Below are 23,777 nucleotides of genomic sequence, written 5' to 3'. Positions count from 1 at the left end.
AAATAGCGCCTTTGATCATCTTTGATAGTTGTAAAGTTATCCTTTAAGTGCAATTAAAGACACATGGTAAACATCAATCTGATCGGAGTGACCAGTGACAGAGTAATAAACCTCAGTGCCATCAGCACAGAGATGAAATTTAAAATAAATGCTGCGTAATGAGTCGACTTAAGGGAAGCACACTGATGTTAAATAATAAAGAGCCAAGGGCTGACCCCTGAGAAACCCCGGCAGTGACTGGTTCAGCGTGACGCTGAAGCACCACTTGAGGTGACAAAAAAGTGCACGTCAATAATATAGGACCTGAACCATAAGAGTGTGGTGGCAGACAAACCAGCAGGTGGGTACTATATAAATCAAAGACTGAGAGGCCCTACGACGCCTGAGCATGTGGGTCAGCGGGTATCTTCCAGTCCAAAGGAGTGTGCGGTTCTTTATAGTGTCCACTGTCTTGGGGAAAAAAGAGAGTTCAAACGATGTACTCAGGCAAAGTCAATGAAAGAGGTGACGGCTAGATCACTTGGCATATGAGGCAGAAACACCATAGCCATCCACAGAGGGGGTGAAAGGTCATCTGTGCAAGAAGTCAGTGCTGCCCCCTCCCCGGTTCATGTGCTGCTCCGGCATATGAATCAGCTCATCGATGGCTGCGTACAGAGCAGCCTGGGTACATCTGAGTTTCAGCTCATGGTTTTTGTATGGAACCCTGTCCAGTGTTTTGGGAAAGTTGTGGGAAACACGAGCTGTCACTTTTTTTTCATTGAGTTTCTGGAGTGTGTAAACACACCACCGGCCGTTAAAGTCCTGATATTTTATTTAATGTCCTGGTATCCTGAAATGTGGAGATTGAGTTGCGTTTCTCTGCACGTTCTCGATCCACTGCCTGTGCTGTGTTTCAACACTGCACACCACAAAATCTCCCCTCCAGAGGGGCTGCGTTTTCCTTCGGATTATGCTAAAGGACAATGCAAGCCACATAATAATGGCCCAATTGTTTCATGTGCGGGCCGTGAAAGCCCAGTAAAGCCATTTTAAAGCTGGAACAGCCAGACGACTCGAACGGCAGAGCCATCCCATTCGCACTCACCATGGAAACAAGGCGTCAGAGTAAACTAAGTATCGGTGGCGAGGCCCCGCAGCGAGTGGAGGAGAGCGAGGTATGATGGGAGTGGCGTATCTGGGGTTAGTTTTTGCTGGAGTCAGTACAGGACGGAGAGATGGATGACTTGTTCTCTCCCTCCCACTCTAGTCTGCAGTTAATGAAACCACAGACACCCGGGGTGCTGTTAACAGTCTGCCCTGTGTGGATCATGCCAGCCTTTGCTGCAGCTGCTTCAATATCACGCCGTACTGGAGAACAGACCTAAAATGACACATGACATATCCTGAATGCTAAAAAACCTCCCCTGTGTTCCTTAGGAACACGAGGCAATGCCTTACACAACCTCTTGTCCAACGAAACTGCAACAGCAGTGCTGGCCACAGCCATTACTCGTCTGAAACTCATGATGGCGAACTCTCATCATGCTCATCAGCCCTGGTGCTCGGATCTGTGAGGGATCTGGTGAGGGATCTGTGAGGGATCTGGTGAGGGATCTGTGAGGGATGTGTGAGGGAGGCTGGGCTGCTGCTGCATGTACTGCTGTCTGGCAGCCAAGTCCTGCGCTGTTTATTATTTACTCCTGTCTGTGAGAGCAGCGCTTTCCTCTGTTAATGAAACGATATGAACCGAGGTCACAGTAATTATTACAGAGAGATTTCTGTAGATCCAGCAGATACAAACAACTTCATCCACCCTGGTGGTTCTCTTCTCATCCTATGTCCACCCTTTTCCTCTATCTCTGACTCTCTCTTTCTCTCCCCCTCTCTCCCTCTTCCTCTCTCTCTCACCCCCAATCCAAAATCTGTTTGCAGCAATTCAGCACAATCAGCACAGTCATGCCTGTCCCACTGCGGTCCACAAGCTAAGCAAGCACAGAGATGAGTCGGAGGAAGACACTTGGCACGTGGACCACAGGCACTCGATTGATTGAGTAGGGGTCGCTGTTGCTAATGGGACCGAAGCCCCTGCCGACGTACTCACCCTTATCCCCGCCGGGACGAAGCCAATAATGTGCTCCGCCTGTGAGCTCCCTCGGCTAGTGACACAGCTGGGATCGAACCCGGGCTGTAGCATTCAGTCTACAATCAGAACGAGTGCTTTTTACCGACTGAGCCACTCAGGAGCCCCAGGTTTTTTTTTTTACAATGTTATCCATTTATACAGCTGGATATTCACTGAGGAAAATGTGGGTTAAGTACCTTGCCCAAGTGTACAACAACAGTGACTGTAATATAACAGTATTTTTTTAACCTCAGTAAAAATCTCACTTAGTGTGGTAAGCATGGTGAAAACAGACACACACCTGTACCAACTGTTTGCCTGTTCCGGTGAGAGGAGATACTGTACCCTTGGGTGAGCTCCACTCTGTCCCCCACTGCCTCCCCAGCTATGCCCTTTCACCGAGAGCATGCTGCTTACCATATCGAGTCATAGCTCTATATTATTACATTATTGTCACTTAGGAGACACTCTTATCCAGAGCAACTTACATAGGTTACAGTTTTTACATGCTATCCATTTACACAGCTGGATATTTACTGAGGCAATTTAGGGATAAGTACCTTGTCCAAGGATACAGCGGCAGTGCCCCAGCAGGGAATCGAACCAGCAACCTGTTGGTTAAAAGCCCTGCTTGTTACCACTGTGCTACACTGCTCCCCCCATAGAGCAGAGGAGGTAAACCCCAGAGAGGAGAGGGTGCCTGTTAAACCCTCAGCTGCCCCATTCCTGTCCGCCTGCACGCCTGCAAATGTGTCTTCATTGCACGGGAGTGGAGACAGCCCGTGACTGTCTGTATCACATTCCGAAACAGTTCAGACAAGCAAAAAAAAAATCTATAAAACTACAATTTATCTATAATGTAGGATTCATCACCAACCGTCATGTTTTGTTTCTTTGTTTGTTTAAATGATTACTTACAAGGAATCAAAATATGACCTAAACGGACAACTTGATAGAGAGAATGCGCAGTTGCAGGGTTGATTTTTTCCCCCCCCAATGCTACGCATGTGTTTTTCAGGTTCAGTAACCTATACGAACTGGATCGTTCCTTGCGTGCACTCCCTGTCTCGAGCCCACGAAAATACCCATCCACGTCAAATCAGGATCCGGGAATCTGCTCGGCATCTGCGCACCACCGATCCAATCAACACGCCCTCTGATTTTCAAAAATGGCGGACGACGAAGAGGAAAGTGAGGCTCTTCTTGTTTGCATGTATTCGTGCGTGCATTTTCTGTTGAATTCGTATAAAAGAAAGAAGCGCATCGATCATGACGTTAAGAGCGCCGAGGAGGCCGAAGGGTCGCAGGCGCTGGTCAGAAATTCGAGTAAGAAATATGTCACGCTGGTTCGCCGTGGTCTTCAAAGAAGAAATAGGGTAAGTTCATAGACCTGTCGACCTTAAAGGTAACAGCATAAACACTGAAGTATCACAGCACAAGCAACCACTGTGTGATCTTGTATACGCTGCAAAAGGCAGGTCTACCAGGAATTAAAAGCGCACTTCATTCATTCAGTAACGTCCAAAGTGACACATGAAATCAAAGTATAAGTTAACTCGTCTAGCTATCAGAAGAAATTTACAAACGCTGTCAGCTACATGGCCGTTCTACGTTAAAACAGTTGATTTATATATGTATTTAAAAAGCACTATATTCCATAACCTGTAGCTTGCTCGCAAGAGCCAGCAAGCTAAAGAGATTTTATTATGCACTTGCTATTGTAAAGATATGTCTTAATTGGCGCTACTGCTGTGAGCACATCGCTACAAAATAACATTAATCTATGGCACTCAAAATCTGAAGGCCAGTTAGTCGCTTTTAGTGAGCTATTTACCTTTACGTGGATGCATTTATTTAACAGTTTGGTATGTCGTTGTCTTTGTCTCAGATCCTTTTGGCTAATGCTCAGAAGAGAAGAAAAGTTGCGCTGTGGAAACACCTGAGATCGTCTGAGTGGTGGGACAACGTGCTGTGCGACTTCTCGGACTCGCAGTGGCAGAGGAACTTCCGCATGTCGAGAGAGACGTTCGAGTACCTGTGCGCTAAAGTGAAGCCGGCGATCGAGCGCAAAGACACGGCGCTGCGGCTCTGTGTGCCTCTGCAGAAGAGGGTGGGCATGGCGCTCTGGAAGCTGGCGACCAGCTCCGATTACCGAACCGTGGGGCATCTCTTCGGCGTCGGTGTCACCACAGTTTGCCGGTGCCTGCACGAGTTTTGCCAGGCGGTTAACCAAATAGTCCTGCCCGAAGTCCTGCGCACACCAACGCCCGAGGAGCTGGCGGACACGGCCGCGCTCTTCGAGGAGCGATGGGGAGTCGCGCAGTGCATCGGCGCCATCGACAGCTCGCACGTCCCGATAATCGCACCGAAAGAGTTCCATCACGACTATTTCAACAGCAAAGACTGGCACTCCATTGTCCTGCAGGCGGTGGTAGATGGCAGGGGGCTTTTCTGGGATGTCAGCGTGGGTTGCCCTGGTAGTGCCTGTGAGGCGGGAGTTCTCAGACAGTCGAAGCTGTGGACGCTGGCTAGCAGCGGCGCCCTCTTCCCCGGCCGGACGAGGCGCATCTGCGGCGAGGATGTGGGGTACTACATCATCGGCGACTCTGCCTATCCCCTGCAGAACTGGCTTATGAAGCCGTTCGAGGACACCGGGAAGCTCAGCGCCCGGCAGAAACGGTTCAACGCTAAAATCGGCCAGGCGAGGTCCGTCGCGGTGAACGCCTTTTGCCGGCTGAAGGGGAGGTGGAAGTGCCTGACGAAGAGGAACGACTGCAACGTGGACGTGATCAAGGCCATGGTCCTGACCTGCTGTGTGCTTCACAACCTGTGCGAAAAGCGCGGGGAGACGTTCACGGAGGACTGGGACGGACAGGAGCTACAGCGGCCGGTGAATCTACCCCACAGGGACGGGGACGAGGGCAGCGGGGTCCGAAACGCGTTAGCGCAGTACTTCAGCTCCGAGCAGTGAAGCGTGCAGCAGCGGAACCATGCGCGTTTATAACTCACTAGTTTTGCATTACATTACATTGCGTTACATTATTGTCATTTAGCAGACGCTCTGGGTTAAGTACCTTGTCCAAGGTTACAGCAGCAGTGCCCCAGCGGGGAATCAAACCAACAACCTTTCAGGTACAAGACCTCTTCCTTATCACTATGCTACACTGGCGTATAGTTCGATAACATTACGTGATTTCATTTTTGGTGGCTTTTATATTACAGTAACGGATTAAGTTGTGGTGATATGATAAGAATGTGACATTTTAACATTAAATTGTAATTGTATTCATTTCTCCTTGGACTGTGAATGTTGTTAAATTGAAAGAGCACTTTCATTGATCTAAAGTGGTATTGGTAAATAAAGAGCAGTAATACACATTTCTACAACCCCTCCCCCTTCTTTTGGTTGTGGTGGTGTGTGTGTTGTGAGTTAAAGCATTTACAATCTGCAAGTTTTACGCAATCGTTTAAAAATACTTAGTTGCTTCAACTGAGCAGTAGAATAAAGTTTGCCACTGATTTGTCGTGGGATTTCACTGAAATGACATGCTTTAAGTTTTATTATAAGACTTATAAGACTGCCACAATGTAAACTGCAATGTTGTGCAAAATAAAACCTAAAGTATCACAGTAAAAGGTTCTCAGTGTAACCCTGTATAAACTTAAGTAACAAACAGGTAACGGCAGAAAATCTCCTGCCAATTGTCCTATTTTAACAAACTACTTAGTTTCTTTGCATGTACAATATATGGGTTTTTTGATGCAGGAGGTCTGTCTTTGCTTTTAGGAGCAAACCGTGTGCAGAGTTGCAATATGAGCTAAGTAGCAAACAGGTAATATGACAAGCAAAAAAACAGGAAGCAGGAGTGAGATGTGCAGATTCATACAAGTGAAGTTCCTCTCTGGTTTCCTATTTTTTCCGTGTGCTTTTTTTGTTAGATTCTTACAAATGCAACAATATCAGTGTCATTAGATATCGGATGATGCGTGTGAGTCCGTCTGCATATCTGACACCATCCAGAATCCCGCCTGTCGTACCCACAGGGAGAGAGAATGGGGCGGAGGTGTGAATCTGGCACCGACTTAATAATGCAGCCATGTCACCTTGCAGTGCTTAAACTGATGCTGGCCACACCAGCTGAGCATTCCCGGGAGTTGGAATTCCCCCGAAAAGTCAAAATGTGCCAGTCGCCCTTGTGCAGGAAAAATGGGGTCATAACCAGGAAGTTCCCAGGAATGCACATTGGGTGTCAGGCTAAGCAAGCAGGTGCTAGGCAAGTCTAGTGGATGGAAGGCTAAGCTAATGGGTGTTGAGTTAGGCCAGTGCATGCAAGGTGTTGTGCGAGCATGGAAGGTCTATGTTGCCTGACGTCTGTTGTGGAGAGCTTTGTGTCCTGTGGCCTTGGAGAATCCAGAGAGCAGCACTGGGGTGTTCTGGTGGATGCTGGTCATCTTGTCTATCCTGCTGGTTATCGTCACTTTACCAGTTTCCATTTAGGTGTGCATAAAGGTACCTGTTGCCATTCTCTACACTGGGGTGGGGGGGCAACTGAAATCCTGACTCACCTGAATGGCGCTGTTTGTTATCTACCTGAACCCATAATTTCAAAGTTGGATGGATCTGAGTTAATGCCGGTGACCAAGGAATCTACAAAATCAGGCATATTGCAACACTGGTAACTGCATTGCTTGACCATTTTTTAACATGCCCTTTGACCTTTCCACTCTGACTTGCTGCCATCTTGAGAAGAATGCTTCTGCAGGGGGTGGGGTGGGGTGGGGTGAGGGCGAACAGGTGAATTTTAACGCTGAAGCCAGTGGGGTCAATCACAGTCTGATCATGTTCACTGTTATTGGTCAGCGTCTGCCATGCATCTCACTCGGTCTCAGTTTCCATGTGATGATCTTGGCAAAGCTGGCTTGGAGTGGAATGAGGGAGTGACATTAAAACATTAGATGGTTGTCTCAAGGTTGAGTTAGAGTTTGTGTGGGGTTTAAGATAGGAAAGACAGTTTTGTCAGGATGTGTATTTAAAATGGGCCTCCAGGGTAAAGGTCTGAGAAATACTGTGTTTCTCTAAACACAGCTCAATCTCTTCAGTTATACTTAAACAGTGATATTAGTCGTACATGAAGTATGATGCTGTATAAACATTTTTCTCTCTCTCAGTGAGCCTGAATGACACATTGTGTGATTGTGTTTTGTGCAGCTTGTCAAGGAGTACAAGCAGGCCATCATCTTTCGAGTCAGGTGACTCTGGAAGGGCAGGGCTAAAGGACCAGGTACAGCATGAGCCTTCCTACACACACACACACACACTCATACTCAGCACACCCACTCACCCAGCCATCTGAAATCTGTCCCCATGGTGGTCAGAGCGCCGTAAGTGTGTGGACGTTTCCATCGGAGAGTGGGTACTGCTGTGCGACAGGGTGACCCAGCAGCAGCCAAAGCAGAAACTGGCCATCCGGCAGGTGGGTTAGCATCACTCACCCACACACAGTCAGAGCTGGGGGAGAGTGGAGCGGAGCTCTCTCAGTAAGACAAAGAGACGGGTGGCCAAGTGCTCAGCTGAAGCAGAAGCCTGTAGCATGGGGCCTGTAGCCTGCTGGCCACCGGACCCAGAATGAAGGAGCTGTGCTTTGAGGCAGGGTCCCCTTTATAAAGCGCCAGTGGATTAGGGTTACAGTGCAACACTACAGTCCTGATATTATAGGCACAAAGCATAGCACTGGTCCATGTAGCTGTTACAGATACTCCACTAATGGTTTGCAAACCTTCAGACGGCCGTTGTGGTGTTTAAGCTTTTCCCAAACTAACCCCTGCAGTTGCCACTTCTGTTTTTACTTGGGCTTGCTTGGGCAAGAAGTGTTTCAGACCCATGTGTGTATAGGGAGTGCTGTCTGCAAGCTTAGAACTCCTAGTCGACTGTACTTTTTGCACTTGATACTTTTTGCATCGCTGAGTTGTTTTGATTTTGTCTTGTTTTAGATGTAAGACGGGGAGCCATTTTGTCATTTTTAAAGAGAAGCCGTGGAATTTTCCGAAATATCTCTGGTGGCTTTGCCACTGAAATGGTGCACATGCGTATTTATAGCATGGATTGGCAAAAGGCAGCTGCTTCTCTGGCCAGTCTCCCAGAATTGTTCAGTGAAGGAAGGGGATATTGTTCCCGGGTGATAGGGACGCTGGGTTCATAAATGCAGGGAAATCACTGAGTCTGGAAGCCTTTAAACGGTGCTTTTTTCCTTTTAGCTTTTCTTGAAATCAGATAGTCAGTTGTTTCTGCTAGGAAAAAATTGTGTTTTTCTCATTTTAAAGCAGTAATGTATTAGGCGGTGGTGTTTATGTCCTGGAAAGACTTGCATAGACCCTCAGAGCTCAGCGACTAGTGTCCCAACTTAAAACATAGACACACACACACACACTTAACCTACAGCCTGATGGGAGCATTCTCACCTCTCCCCTTGTACACAATAAAAGGTTGCATTTAGCCTGTACATACTCTTACCTGAACACTTTCTTCTTTAAACCACTCTTTCCTTTCCTCAGTCTTTGTGCATTTCCTCACACCCGGCTCAGTGGCACCCCCGGTAGCCCTCAGACATCACGGCGTAACTGTCAGATTGATGGAAGGCAGGAGCTTTTGAGTGAAATGTGAACCTGTGATTCCTCAGAGGGAGGGGACAGCTGGCCCTGTGAGGTGTCTGATGTGATGTTTCCCGCAGGTCTGTTATTCGTCTCTCCCTGCACTGACACCTCCGTCAGTGTGGACATGCAGGCGGTCACCTTTCACATCCCGTCCAAGGAGGTATGATCCCGAACAACCTTAGCTGGCTGCTGTATTCAGAGCTGCAAGGATTCGTCAATCTCTAAAACATGTGGATGGTTCGTCCTGTTCACTGAGCCAGTTGACAACCACTCCGCATAGTATAGAGATCAGTGAATCTGGGCAGCTGTTGACGTGAAAAGAGAAGTCAACAATCGTGTTGAACAGGGTTGTTTTATTGGCTTTTGGCCGCCTTTCATCAGCTACACTTGTGAAACAGGGAGGAAAGTGTCCTGTCTCTGTGGGGATTAAAAGTTTCTCCTGCGGTGACCCTGATTGTTCATGTGAAAGTTTCTCAGTGTCTCAGCATGACCCTGTTATTGACATTCACACCTACCTCCCTGGATGCGTGGGCATGGGCAAACTACACCTCCCATGATTCCTTGCTCTGTTGTTGGCACAGTAGCTGGCACACCCATGAAAGGCTTAGGTGAGGATATGGGGTCAGAGGTCACATGTACATTCGTTTAGTTGAGGGTTAGGCTAAAAGGGGTCTGTCGTGGGAAGGTTCTGGAAAAGAACCCCACATTATTGCTTTTAACTGCAGGAAGCTGCTCCAGTAGAGAAACATGGTGGAGTGGCTTTTCAGGATTACTTTTCAGCGCTGAAGAGGCCTGTTTGATCATGCCAGCTCTGGCCTCTGATGCCACGCTCTGTGTAGGAACAGACCTAATAAAAGCCATGCTATTCCCCCAAGCGCCCAGCACTCTCTGCCGTTTCTTAGCAACGGGTGGCCACATCTTAAATGACCTCTTGTTCACCAAGGCTGCAGAGGCAGAGAAGGACACAGCCTTTTAATGTCTGGTAATCACTCTGACTGGCGTGCTCGTTATGCTCGTTATGCTCGTTAGCTCCGGTGCTCAGATTTGAGAGGGAGGCTGGGCCGTTACCGGAGGTGCTGCTGTTTTGAAGCCAGACCCAAGCCTGCTCTCTTTACTCACTCCTGTCTGTGAGAGCGGAGCTCGCCTCTGTAAATGAAGTGATATGAACCGAAGGCGTCACCAGGTGGAGGCAGACAGTGTTTTAACTTAATCTGACTGAGGCAAACGAGTCCGCCAGCTGCCATGCCACCCTATAGCTTCTTTCTGCCTGTTGGCTGTAGATGAGTGGCGCTAAGCTTGGTACTGCTCATGTCGGTCACTTCCAGAGAAAACAAACTTGCTGATGGAAGTTGGAAGGTGGGCCAGTAGGGGGCAGTCTTTCCCTGTGAACCAAGCAGAAAGATGCCGATTCCCCAGTGTCGTGATGGGGAACTCTGTGCTGTGGGAGAGGCTGTCTGTGGTCAGTGGATGTCCCATTGCATTTACCACAAAGAGCAGAGGGTTCAACTGCACGTTCTGTCATTTGACACCACTAAAATTGGAAGGATACAGTGGGTCAGTTCTTGTGGAGCTTTCTGCCTCTCTGTAGGGAAAGTTACCGACAGGAATTTCTGGTTCATATTCAGGATGATGTTCTTTATCAGAGCAAACAGGGAAGTTCAGCGGAGACAGACTGGGGGTCTGCTTGTGTGAATTTGGACTGTTGATGATGGGAATTTATACCTGTATAAATATAGGTATATGTAGACCCCCATGTCTTACGTCATTAACATTGTTACGTTTAATGTTTGTTCAGCGTTTGTCCTTTAATGTTTCTGTAGCATGTCCTGCTTTAAAATTGTACATTGTAATTTTTGATGTTTTATGTCTGTCAAGATTTGTTTCATGCTCAAGAATTGAACTTTACAATAACTCAAGTAGTTTCAGTCAATATGCAGTTACCTATGAGCCTCTGTGCTCCTAATCAGAGATTTGAGATCATAATAAAGACGTTCATGTTTTCTTGACTCTTTGATAAATAAGTCAACCGTACAGAACTTTGTTCAGAGTATTTTAAATAAAAATACCAGGGAACCAGGTTGTTTAACTGTTGTATTGGTTTACAAAGAAAGCTGTGACAACTGCATTATGGCAAGTAAGCAATGGATAGAGCCCCAACGAACATCGCAGGAGAGGAGGGAGGACTGACTGTAACCTTTGTCTGGTCTCAACTCAGTGCAGCCAAAAGAAGAAACCGCAACAAACTTGGCCTCCCAGCAACATCAGATACAAATAAATGTGGTTTCTTGTGACCAAACTTTTTGAAAAGCACTGCAACACATACAGTTTCGCTAACAACGGCAGTTGGTTTTATGGCAGATGAGTATTACTGGCAGTTTTTTAGTGTAGACTTTCTCAGGTTTTGGCCATAAAGGGGCTTTAGAGGGAACAGCATCCAATCATGTGAGTTGTGTGAAAATGCTGTGGTAAATGGGATGAGTTTTTGCCTGCTGACCAGAAATATGTCTGTTCTGATGTTGAGGATTCATGTATCAGGGCTGTGGTTCCTTTAAAAATTTGGTGAAAATTCGGCCCAGAAATTACAGTTTAGTATGAACTGACTTGTGTTATTTCTGACCAATATTGATCAATAACATGCTCATATCACTGATCAATATTTTGATTATGTCCCTGGTTTAAACAATGTAACCCTTTTATTCTTAGTAACTGGCCTTCTAAATCTGGGTTTTTTCACCTGTCTCAGTTCTGGAGTGGCCTCTTGCACCTTTTGTGGAAAGCGACAGACCTGACAAATGCAAGAATATGGGGAACGTCCAGGTGCGATGAGACATTTAAAAATGTTTTGTTACAGGAATAAAACGCCATTTTTAGAGCATTCAGCTGTACTCATCATTGCCTTAATATTGGCCACTACTAAAACAACTTCTACATATAAAAGCAGGAAATTATCCTGTTCAGCTAAAGCAGACATGCAGAAGAAATTCATCTGGCTGAAGTTCCCAAATCCTCCATGTCTTCCACTGCCACCATCTGACCTTGACCACAAGACCATCTGAATGGTACTAAGCCAGGACGATTCTACCAACTTACTGAAGTTGAACAATCAAATCTACTAGCACTTTGTGTTTTCTTTTTTTTTACACACACAGCTTTAAAAAAAAGCACACAAAGCCCTTTGACATTTGCGTGGAGCAAGGGGGAGAGGGGGAGAGGGGGTGGGGGTGAAACTGGAGTCCCCTTTAAGTCTATGGGCCCATGACAGAAGCCCAGTGTGGTAAGGCAGGGGGCTAGAGCTGGGGTTGGGGGTGAGGGGTCAGGGGTTAGAGTTCACAGCTCCAGCTCGGCCATGGCACGCTCCAATGGGTCGGTGGTCCAGTAATCGTGGTCCCAGCCCAAGAACCAGCCAGTGAAGGTAGGCGGCTCGAACCCTTGCTTGATCTTCACGATGGGGGTTCTGCGGTCCCGGTTGGCGGGATCGGTCTCGATGTAACGGACGGCTAGTGGGAGGAGGAGAGAAAAAGGTAATCCGTTATCCTTTTACACTTTACCCACTGCAAACATTATGGGGAACATTAACAGACCAAATGTTTGAAAAGCACAATGTAATCCCTAATAAGCATTTCAGACTTTCCCTGCATGAGGTGAGGCTTCTGTCCCAGACATATTTACACTCTGAGACACACATTGCAGCTGAAGGGTCTAAATCATGCACATTTTCCACACATCGGCCTTTGAGAGCTAATTCTGTACAGACCCTCCGCTCATCTCTGCCTCCTGCCAGGACCAGGGAAGCAGATGCCAACTTTTTATATTTGAGCAGAGGACAGTTTATAAAGATCTTATGTGGAAATTCTGTTCCCCCTGGAACTGAATTTCCCGAGCCAGTTGGAAAGCAGACTTTATATTAAATATATACTATAGTGGTCTTAATGGAATTTATTGCGTAAGGAAATTCTATTCCCCTTGGATAAGTCTCTCAGGCCAGTCTGAAAGCAGATATTAAATGCACATTATAATGATCTTAACATAATGCACATGCATTATGTTACATGCACTGGCGTTCTGGTGACTTTATCAGCTGGGCCTTTGTGCCTTTGCTTTGTACGTCCTTCAGGATAAGATGTAATTATAATGCTTTTTTTACAGCAAAGCTCACCTGAAGCCATGGCCTCTGTCTTCTCTTCTTCCTGCGCCTCGTTTCCGATCCACACAAAGACCTGGAGAGAGGAAACGCTCCATCAGTCTCGGCTCATTCAGGGTGGACGTTTAACTCGCTCAGGGGACTACAGCAGCGGAGCTGCATCACACCACACAGAGCTGCTCTGTTCTTAAACGCTGCGCCAAATGCAGCACGGCGTCTGTACTTCACCTGGTCCCAGGTGTCCAAGATCATGACGTCATCGGTGGCCAGGTCCTCTTGTGTCATCTCCCCGGGTACCTCCTCAATCTGAAGCCATGAGAGGTCAGTTTAGAACAGAATCTTTATTTCACTGGTCTGCATGCAGGATTGAGCAGGTACAAAATCAGGACAATTTACCTTTCCTGAACTTTTCCTGAGTTAATCAATCCAGTAATTGTAGCTGTTTCATACCAGAAACATACACAGCCAGACAGCTGAACTGACAACAAGTGCCGGTATTGTTCATATTGTTGCCAGGATGCTATAATAAAGCCTAGAGTTTTGATGACAGATCCACTACTCTTGACATTAAATAAAATGCAAAAATATTTTTCGAAATAGAGACACAGAGAGTTGGGTTATTGGCGCCCCCTTGTGGCGAGCTGCGAGCAGTGCGCTATGAGCACTCACGATGAAGCGTCCGGTCTTGTTGGAGCAGGCGAAGAGGCGGGGTGGGTGGGTGTCCATCTTATCCTTCAGCCTGGTGGAGGTGCGGTACTCTGCCTTTCCTCCAAGTGCCTCCCAGAACTCATCTAGAACAGCGAAACAGACGCAGCAATGAGTGGAGGTACAGCACCATTCTAGTACGGGACAGCTGTGATACATTACATTACATTACATTACATTACATTCATTTAGCGAACGCTCCAGAGCAACTTCCAGCACAAGCCAGCAGAAATGTATCCATCCAAGTTAAATGAGCAACAGTGTCAGACCAGGCTAACAACACTCCCAGACGAGTGAGTGTGACCTCAACACCATTCAAGCACCACAAGTTAATTTCTGCTAATCTGAAACTAGACAGCCAGGAAAACTAAGGGAAGCCAAGTACATACGCTACCATATGTTTCAAAGTCACTAGATCACAGTATCCATAACACATTGCAATACTACAAGTAAATAAGTGACAAGTAATACAAGTAGCAGTTGCTAGTGGAACTTAGATAGAGTGTGAAGAGGTGGGTCTTCATTCTATGTCAGAAAATGACCAGCGATTCTGCTGCCCTGACCGGAGTGGAAAGTTCATTCCACCACTGGGGGACCAGTACAGACAGGCATTGTGTCTGAGAGGAGCGACCCTGTCATAGTGCGATCAGGGTCACTCGGCTTTGCAGCTGCCGTACACCTTTCGATTTTATGCGAGCCATAACAGGAAAGCAGTGAAGTGAGGTGAGGAAGGGTGTGACTTGACTACGTTTAGGGAGGTTGTAGACAAGTCATGCAGGTACATTGTGGATTAGCTGCAGGGCTTTGATGGCACAGGAAGGAAGACAAGCAAGAAGTGATCCAGGACCTTTCTTCTATCCGAGAGCATAGCGGCCTTACAGAACTGATTACTCAGTTAATAATTTTAATTTTCTTATAGGGACTCGTCCCATTTTTGAGGGCATTTGTGCCTAACACAGAGCCCCAAGGCCTAGAGCGGGTAGCAGTGACCGCAGCCCCAGGACACTGAACAGATACAAACAGTGATAATTTTGGGGCATCATCACACTTTGACCCAGTGTGTACCTCACAACATGTGACGTATATTTCCCTGACAACTGGAAAACAAATCAAGTGAATTCGAAATAAATCATGGACCAGAGCAGAGTTTAATAGTCACTATCCAACATTCATTTTAGTTGTTCAAAAACAGGTTGCCAGGTATGTGAAAATGAGCACCACCGGGGAAAGCGTTTAGCTTCACACACCAAACACTGAGGTAGATCATCCTTAAAAAGCTGACATTTGACTGGTTAGTAAATCCAGTCCACTGACCTCTCATGGCTGTTTGTTTATGAACTGAATCTGGTGCCTTTAAAGACAGGCAGAAAAGACAGGCCTTTAAAGGCTTCAGAAAAATGAGGAGACGGAATTCCCCCGGGAGCCCCTCCCGCACCCCCGCACCCCACCATCCCCCCCGGTGCCAGCTCAGCCTTACCCGCCTCCCCGCCCTCTGCCAGCTCGGAGGCTGACACGCCCAGGATTCCACACAGCATCTGCGCCCCCTGCTTCTCAGTGTCGCTGGCACCCTGCCCCCCCCACAGGAAGGAGGCCGCGGGGGTCACCAGCACGAAGGCGTCGTTGGAGTTCAGGTTAGAGGCCACAGCGTCAACCTGACAGAGAGAGACAGAGAGAGACAGAGAGAGACAGAGAGAGAGAGGGATACAAACCAAAGGGCTAAGTATGGCAGGGTAAGAAGCATGGGGCAAATTTTTCATAGTACGCCCCTCAAAATCCATTCATGTGTCTGTGTGTGTGTGTGTGTGTGTTTTTGGTTAATGTTATTTGTTAATGTTTTATTTCATTTAAATTTCATTTCTTTAAAGTATGTGATGTTCTAATGCAAGTATCTGTACTTTGGCAATAACGACCTGGTAGTAATTTATGCCAACAAATGTTGAATTTGAATGTTTGGGGAATTTGGGGAATTAAGAGGCTCTGCGCACAGGTGACAGCAGTCTGCTCTTTCGAATAAGCGTCATAAACTTTCTGCTTATCAGATAGTATTATATCACATTACAGGTGTTGTTTCATTTTATATATCACAGATTTTGACACTGCTCAGATTTATAACCCCACCCTTCATTCCCTCCCATACCGCCTTTCACCCCTGACCCCACCCCCACGTCCCGTTACTCACCTCCACAGCTCGAGTGCAGCCGGCCGAGTTGGAGCGCACCTGGAACAGGCGGATTTCTGCGGGTGCGGTCTGGCCCCCCTCCCTGGAGGTGCCGCCCTTGTACACCACCATGGGCTGGCCCCCGAAGAGGCTCATGAGGTGCGCTGGCTCCTTGCCTTGGACAACACGCACCTGGACCACAGACAGGTACAGATAGCTGTTAGTGCAGAGTCTCACCTAACCTGCACACCTCCACTCTATCCGCACACTTACCAGACTATTACAATCCATGCTACTTTTCCTACATTTTACACAATGCCAAAAGCTGTTGAGTGTCATATCCAAAGGTTTCTTCCAAAAAATGCTACCATAAAACATTAAAACACTGAAAAAACACAAAATGTGTGTATATGCTGCACTGGTGATACAAGTCAAGTTTAAGCTTGTATTTAAACTTGCGCTGTTAGAAATACCACTGAAAGCATGGTGCATTAAAAAATGCAATTGTGGTTTTTCGCCACTAGGTGGCAGACGCATGCAGGGCCCGGAAATGGAATGTATTGTCTGAGCCAAGTGTTCCATATTCCTCTACCCAGCATCCTCTCTGCCGGGCTCTCTGACAGTAGGACGGCCTGTAGCTGGATGCTAGCACAAGCTTTTTTTTCCCCTCCCCTTACCCCAATCTAAGGCAGACAGAGCGTCTTTCTCGCTGCCTGTTTGAAGCCAATTTTTGTGCTCCTGGCCGAAATCACTACAGACGTAAAGGGACTGAGCTACATCAGTATATCCAGATTCTCATTTTGCTGAGGAATGTCACAGAACTCCCAGACCAGACAAATGGAGATACATATGGCACAAATTTTTCATGTAAAGGTATTAGTTCAATAAATCAAGTTTGTCATCAAGTTTCATCATTTAAATTTATCATCAAGTTCACTATTAGATACCAATCAAGGCTCAGTATTTAAGGTATTGCATACCTTTTTACCACAGAACCTTGCATATAAAGTTAACAAGTTCCACCTATTTATTTAATTCTCTATAGTCTACTCAGTACACTGTTATGATGTCACAAACATACACTGATGCATGATGAGAACACTTCCACAGTTTAGACAATGGCGGGGGGGGGGGGTGGATGTGTGAATGCCAGGAGTGAGACACTTCCTCTCTGGGTGCTTCCAGTATAACCAGGAGCACAGCTATGGCATGCAGCACAACACACAGCAGACAGAATGCAATGTAAGACAAACCATGACACGTTCAGCTTCTACATGAACAGGCAGAGGTGGTCCCAGAGGTGCATAAGACTTTATACACAGCCAGAGATATCCTAACACACACTTCAGGCCACACCGAAGCACAGCACTGAGTGAAACAGTGGCGGGGGGACAACGCATATAACCCAGGGGGGCTGCGGGTTTTAATACGCAGTGGTATAAGAGTGAACACACCCACACACTGTCGCGTTACTCCCTAGTGAAAACCTCCTTACATGGTGAAGCCAACCGTTTCCATCATGGAGGGCCTTGTCAGCCTGTCATCATGCTCTTTCACTCGGGCAACAACAACAGTGTGCAGCCATGCTTATTTCTCCAGAATGTTCTGTTCCAGTAGCCAGCACCTGCGGACACCTACGTGTGCGCGCGTACTCCTGTCGTCCTATAATCCACAGTTGTGGGGCTAGAAATTTGCAACAATCAACCCCCAGCTATAAGCATGAACTATACTGAACAAAACAATGAGAACATAAACTTGGTATGGCATGTCCCCCTGGATAAGTGTGTCTACCGATCAATAAATGTAATTACGCCAATACGTCAGTCCAGGTAGACTCGCTCCCAGTTCATGTGTAAAAGTTAAAACAAAAACAAAATGGCGGCGTGGAGTCTGAGGGCAACAGTATCTTCCAATTGTGATTACGGTAAACAGAGGGAACTCCCTCATAAACAGAGCCGTGGAATGTCCTGTTTGTCTGTCCACTTCATCCCAGCTGACGCTAATCTCCCGTTATCTCTGAGGCCACACTGAGCTGCCCTCTGACTGGGAGGGGCACTGTCACTATTCACTTTCTTTTTAAATGCTTTCTTTCTCCCCCGTGTTGCCCATTTTTGGAATTGGCCAATTGTTCACTCACCCCCACATCCTCTCCACTGGAGCTGCAGCAAAGAGAACGCAACCGTCTGACAAAATCACACACCAGCGACTTTTTTTCACCGGTGATTTTTTTCTCACAGTGCGTCAGGACAACATCTGAGAGGGTGTCAGACTCGTAGGTGTTAAGACGAGTCACAAGGTGCTGAGAGGAGGGTGCAGGGCAAACCCTCTCTGCCTCAGCGAAAAGAGGCCAACTGTGTTCCACCACAGCAGAGTCACGCTGTTTGCTGTGTTCAGAGAGCGCTATTCACTATTCATTCCTGATGCCATTGACAGACCTAGGATCAGGCTGCCCAACCTAACCCAAACTACTTAGTGGTACATTTTGATTCTAACCAAGGATCAGTTGCTAACTGTCTAGACTGCTTCCCAACGCTGGCAAGAGTGAAATGTTCTCGGGGGCCTACACCACACTGCCCCTAGAGGATGGGAGGCCAGAATGCCCTCTGAGGTGGATACAGCGGGTGCACATGTGCCAAAGCTGTGCATAAAGACATGCAGACCTGGGACCGAACCGGGGGGTACCTGTGTAGTGATAGGACCACCCGGGACCTGCAGGGACAGAGAGGCAGGGAATGAAGGGGGACAGAACAGCGGAGGAGGTCAGGTCAGCCATGACGAGGGGGAGGGAGATGAGCGGACGTGCCAGACCTGCTGCGCCAAGCCCCGGGCCAGAGAGACTCAGAGTTCATATGGTATCTCACTGCTTTTACACTCGAGAAACTGGCGCCAGAGAGTGCTGTATTCAGTACTGCTGTTGGAAGGATCAGTTCCTGCTGGCGTGGAGCTTTGAGAAGCTTATTGGAAAGAAAGCCGGGAATAAAATAAAACTGTGAACTCGCAGATGACACTGCAGGAACATCTGTTATCGTTGCAGTGAGGGCTTGCTCATGGTCGGGTGGAAGATGTCAGATGTGGCACAGCGTAACAGAGGAAACACAACCAGAGGGGCGAAGGAGAGTTATTCTCTGCCCCGCACCCCTCTCCTCCCAAAATTTACCTGGATTGGCCCCCCGGCAAGTTCGTCATCCAGCTGGGCGCCCAAAATGGCAGATGCTCCGATTTCATCCTGGCTGGAGTCCATTCCCTGCCTGTGAGAGGTGTGACAGTGACATGTGACTATGTTTTTATTTTTACGTTTTATGTTTTTATGGGAGAGTGAAGTTTCAGGAACTGCATAATGGGGTGGAACTGTCGTTCGCTATCAGTCAGATGACTTGATGATGAACCAATCAAAAAAGCATTTGTTTTCCATAGTAAATGCTATGATGTGAGTCACTGACAGAACATAATAGTTTCACCCATGTTTGGGGTAATAGCCAACCCAGACATTTATTCATTCTGCCACTCCCCTGTGCAAGTGTGTTCATGTATTGATATACTTCCCTTATTAAAGGTGTCTCTATTCACTTCCTGATGCAGGGATTGTGGGCGTGGCCCCAGCCCTTACCATATATAGATAATGTGGCCCTGGCGGCCGCCATGGCGGTAGTTGTAGAGGATGATGTAACTGTCACCCCCATAGAACTGTCCGTAGGTGGAGGGGTCCACAGGTACCTTGTCCGCCCCCTCGATTCTCCAGATCTGTGGGGACAGGTACACAGGTGAGCAGCAGGGCACTGGCAGACTGAGAGTAAAGCTTCGACTGTGAGATTCCCACAGTTCTTAAATGGCTGTGATCCTTCTCCTCACAGCTCTGAGCCAGGACCCAAGCCTTGGAGGCGGAGACAAAGCACCCTTTCATTTCTGTATCGATTGCATCACCTGGGTTAGTTTATGACAAGAAAACTGAATGATAAGGCACTGCAACGATAAGGTATCGAAAGTAAAATACTTAACCCCTGATGTTGAGACTTAACTTGAGGAATGAAAACTAAAGGAGACTTTGACAGGATTGAGACCCATGTGTCACAGCGCCCCCTGCTGCTGCCCGCTGGTCGGCTCACCTGTTTTTCCCCACTGCCGTCATCCACCATCCCGTGCTGGGCGGCCATGGCAGGGGAGTCGTGCAGGGTGGCGGCGTCGAATGGCACCTTCTCGATCTTGGCAATGTGGTTGGACACGTAGGCCACGCCCAGCCCCACCGTCTGGTCCACGTCACGCCAGTTCTTGAAGAACTGCTTGAAGAGGGGCGTTTCGCCCATCTCCGGCAGGATCTGCACCTGCGTGTGCTTGGGGTAGCCCATCTTCTTGATGAACTCATTGGCCGCCTTCATGGCCGCCTTCCTCTCCTCCATGTTGGCCTCCTTGCCTGCGAGGAAACAGACACCATAATGATTGTAAGAAAAGGGGCCGGGTAAAAGGAAGTCACCTGCCATAGGGAAGAACAGGTGTACACTGGGCAATCCCTGAAAGACAGGATGTACATCATCACATCCAGGTGTACAGTCTCCTCTTCCAACCAAGGCTTAATCTCTCGTGATGGTTCAGTGAGAACACCTGAAATACTAAAACAAACGCAGTAACATCATATCGAAGGAACGGCTTCGATTTGGAGACAAATGTGTTGTGATTGCTGTACAGCCTCACTCAGTGGTTCAGAAGAAAAAATTCAAATTTGCTGATTATGCATATCGACAATCCCGCTCTTTGACTTATGAGTGATCAGCACTGACCTTTCCAGACAAAGATCTTGCCATCGGAGCCGTGGTCCAGGATGAAACAGTCGCTGGACTCCAGTGCGCTCTGGGAGAAGGGATTCTCTGCCGCCACTAAGGCTATGGCCATCTCACCACTGGCATTGGACACCTGAGGAAGAGGAGGAGGAGGAAATGAAGCACACACACACACACACAGGAAGTTGAATTCCATTTAGGCAGAGGGAAACTGAATTTTGCCACTGTTCAGCTGTCGGAACAGCTGTTCTTTAAACATGCCTGAAACCAAACTGAGTTTCAGACTTCATCTGATCACCCTCCAGCCTCGTACCTTGTACAGTTTTGCCATCTTCCTATTGGATGCATCAGCTTTGATGTCATCAGAGGCGCCTTCAGGCAGATCTGGCTTTGGTCCCAGAACCTGAGGACACGGCGAGGGAAGCAGATTTCAGCCACTTGGAGAGCAAAAAAGGGTGAGTAATCTCCAATGCCTGGCTGGAGCCTCAACACAAACTGACAGTTATTGTTCAGTATTGTGAATGTTATTTTATTTTATTTGGCAGTGATGACACGACTCGACAGACTCACCTCCAGCATCTTTTCTCGCTCCACCCCCTCATCACACACGTACACACGTGCCCGCCCACTGCGCTCATTGTCACGGATACCCTTGGCGACCTGCGTGGCTTTCAGTTTCTCGAATCGGTTGCTCTGGGAGCCACACCATTGGTAGATCTCCTGTTGGGTGGATGGAGATCACACAGGTGAGCTCAACAGGAATATGCTGGGGTGTGGCGTCCATAGTGAGAGGCACTGATTCTGGACTTCATTTCCCATAAGCACCTCTGTGATACACTGAGTATCTCTCTCTGGGAGGCACCAGTGTTTTACATATTGCATCTCTTTAATAATTCCCAATAACGAAGAACTAAAATTCCATTCGCTAAGCATTGACCAATCAAAGTCTGAGAATAATGCAAGTTGGAACCCATAATAAAAAACCCAATCCTCACTGTTACCATGGTTTCTTTGGTTCGAGCAAATAATACTGTTTTCCTGTGGAGAGGAGAGTATTGGTTCATAAAATTTCTGTGACTGACAGCATCTCTGCCTAGCATGCAGTTCATGAAGGCTCACTCTCAGGGGAGCATATATACAGCGCCCAATCATCCTGTCTCCCTCCCCCAAACCCCAAACAAAGTGTCTGGCCCCCCTTAAACTGCATCATCCACCAGCCCCCCAACAACACTCCCATCAGCATTCTGTCCCCTTGGTCATGTGACTCACATTGCCCAGGTCCAGGATGAAGCAGTCTCCCTGGTTGAAGCTGTCCCAGCTGACTGGCACCTCTGTCGCCCTGACAGCGCGGCGACCTTTGACCTGCAGCACGCGCTGCACAACAACCTCATTGGTGACCACGTGTTTGAACCCTGAAGCCACACCCCCTTTCTGAAACAAAGAAAAAGAAGACATTTTTTGTCAGCCTCACTCTACATAACCTACCGGTCACAGCACACAGATCAATGACAGGCCGCCTCTCACCATGTACTTGATCCCGGACTTAAAGTAGCCCAGGAAGGCTTTGGACTCGTGGCCCTGGACCTCGCGGTACTGGATGGGTTTGCCACCCAGGTAGTCATCCATCTGCACAGTGAAGATGGCCGCTGCTCCACTCTCGTCCTGCGTGCAGAAATCGCCTGCACCAGAGAGGGAGGGGGCAGAGGGAGGGGGACAGCGGTCAAGCATCCGGTCCAAGTACACAAGACTCAAAAGTAAGTGAATCTGAAGTATAAGTTGGCAAGCGACATAGCCAAACCAAACCAGACCAACCAAACTAGGCGATAACACCACAGGGGGAAAGTGAATGGTGGCAATGAGAGAGAGTGGAAGACCCTATTGACTGTAATGATTGACTGTAACGGAAGGGTTATTTAAACCCAGCTGGTTGGTGCAGATGTACGATAGACTGGCAGAAAGAGGCAGCAAACGGGTTCGCCCTAACAGCCCAGCCTCACCCAGCCAGAAGTGCAGGTCGTACTGCAGGTTGCCCGAGCGCTGCTTGATGGTGTTGAGCACCATGTAGGCGTCGCCCGTGTAGAACCCCCCGTACAGGTTCTCCGGCACCGCCACCAGGTCCATCTTCTCGATCCGCCACACCTGCAGGCCCGGCTGCTTTCCGGCCCGCTCGAACTCTGGGTGGTACACCATGTTGCCTGGAAACACACATATACACACACGGGTCAATTCAAGTCACTGTCATGGGCCAATTTTGCCATTATGAGTTGTCATGGAAATAGAATTCTGAAACAGGAAGGACCTCTCAAATGTGACATCACATTACACACATGATTTCATGGTAAAACAGGCAATCCAGAACATGGTAAACATTTCTCTTATTATATTGAAAATATACACAACATATACCTCCAATTGTTTTCATTGATCAGTTACTGCCACTTTAACATACGGAAAAATGTGAACATTACATTATTATACTTGAACATTGAACTTATTTCACCATCAATGTACCATACTTTATAATATACGTACAAAATGGCAAAAACAAACTAGCCAATAATTATACTTTGTGCAATATTTACAGTGTAGTTTGGCATGAAATAAATTCCATGAAAGGGGGGCAGGGTGGTGTGGCGGTTCAGAGAAAGAGAATTCCATGGGTGTGGTACTGCTTCTGTGTCCTTAAGCAGCACTGCTTCTGTCAAAACAACCAGCTATACGGACCATTAACACGCACAACTGTGAGGTGCATACTGTCACCCTGTATGAGGGTGTCAGCTGAACAACTGAATATCAAGAATCAAATCTTCATCTGTGAAACATAATAGCCCTTTTTAGGGGAAGACTACATCCTAGCATCTGCGGTTCACAGAGAACCAGATTTGCCTGCTTTGCATTATATCCCATCACGTTACATTAATTTAGCAGACGCTCTTATCCAGAGGCGACTTCCAGCACAACAGAACGTAAGTGTTTCCATTCAAGCTGAATGAGCAACAGTGTCAGACCAGGTTAACAACACTCCCGGACCAGTGAGTGTGAGCGTAACACGTGTTCAAGCCCTACCGCAAGTTAACTTGCTTTAACATAAGTGTCCTGATGGAGACCAACAGGTTTTTCTTTCCAGTTCCAGGATCGTTCGCCTCGGAAAGGAGGGCTCTGTAGCCCGCAGCTGTGTGAGACAAATGCAGAGACGGGAGCTCTTTGTGCTCTGCGTTCTGCCCCGCCCAGCCCAGCGTTTCCTCC

General features: G+C 47.6%; 2 protein-coding genes across 3 annotated transcripts in view; one reads left to right on the top strand and one right to left on the bottom strand.

The window, feature by feature from the left end:
- The first annotated feature begins 3,274 nt into the window (after positions 1–3,274).
- On the top strand, positions 3,275–5,170 carry LOC118778517 (protein ANTAGONIST OF LIKE HETEROCHROMATIN PROTEIN 1-like). Its single transcript, XM_036530071.1, has 2 exons — positions 3,275–3,480; positions 3,993–5,170. The coding sequence occupies exons 1-2, from the start codon at positions 3,316–3,318 to the stop codon at positions 5,073–5,075; spliced, it is 1,248 nt and encodes a 415-aa protein (XP_036385964.1). The 5' UTR covers positions 3,275–3,315; the 3' UTR covers positions 5,076–5,170.
- Positions 5,171–11,491: 6,321 nt separating this feature from the next.
- Positions 11,492–23,777, bottom strand: part of LOC118777552 (gelsolin-like) — a 22,711-nt gene continuing 10,425 nt past the window's right edge. Inside the window, exons 2-17 of one of the 2 annotated variants that reach the window (XM_036528599.1) lie at positions 22,529–22,726; positions 22,056–22,210; positions 21,801–21,962; positions 21,102–21,251; positions 20,845–20,934; positions 20,532–20,664; positions 19,863–20,167; positions 19,367–19,500; positions 18,917–19,007; positions 18,442–18,468; positions 15,781–15,951; positions 15,079–15,253; positions 13,566–13,687; positions 13,125–13,202; positions 12,912–12,972; positions 11,492–12,252 (exon numbers count right to left, since the gene is read on the bottom strand). In XM_036528599.1, coding sequence (XP_036384492.1) covers positions 12,083–12,252; positions 12,912–12,972; positions 13,125–13,202; positions 13,566–13,687; positions 15,079–15,253; positions 15,781–15,951; positions 18,442–18,468; positions 18,917–19,007; positions 19,367–19,500; positions 19,863–20,167; positions 20,532–20,664; positions 20,845–20,934; positions 21,102–21,251; positions 21,801–21,962; positions 22,056–22,210; positions 22,529–22,721 — 2,217 coding nt within the window. In that variant the 5' untranslated portion in view covers positions 22,722–22,726 and the 3' untranslated portion in view covers positions 11,492–12,082. The remainder of the gene's footprint in view (positions 12,253–12,911; positions 12,973–13,124; positions 13,203–13,565; positions 13,688–15,078; positions 15,254–15,780; positions 15,952–18,441; positions 18,469–18,916; positions 19,008–19,366; positions 19,501–19,862; positions 20,168–20,531; positions 20,665–20,844; positions 20,935–21,101; positions 21,252–21,800; positions 21,963–22,055; positions 22,211–22,528; positions 22,727–23,777) is intronic. The other variant, XM_036528600.1, reaches the window with a different exon arrangement.

The sequence above is a fragment of the Megalops cyprinoides genome, chromosome 5, assembly GCF_013368585.1.
Source record: "Megalops cyprinoides isolate fMegCyp1 chromosome 5, fMegCyp1.pri, whole genome shotgun sequence".
NCBI classification, from domain to species: Eukaryota; Metazoa; Chordata; class Actinopteri; order Elopiformes; family Megalopidae; genus Megalops; species Megalops cyprinoides.
The sequence above is the reverse complement of the archived record's forward strand: the minus strand, read 5'-3'. Positions and strand labels throughout refer to the sequence as shown.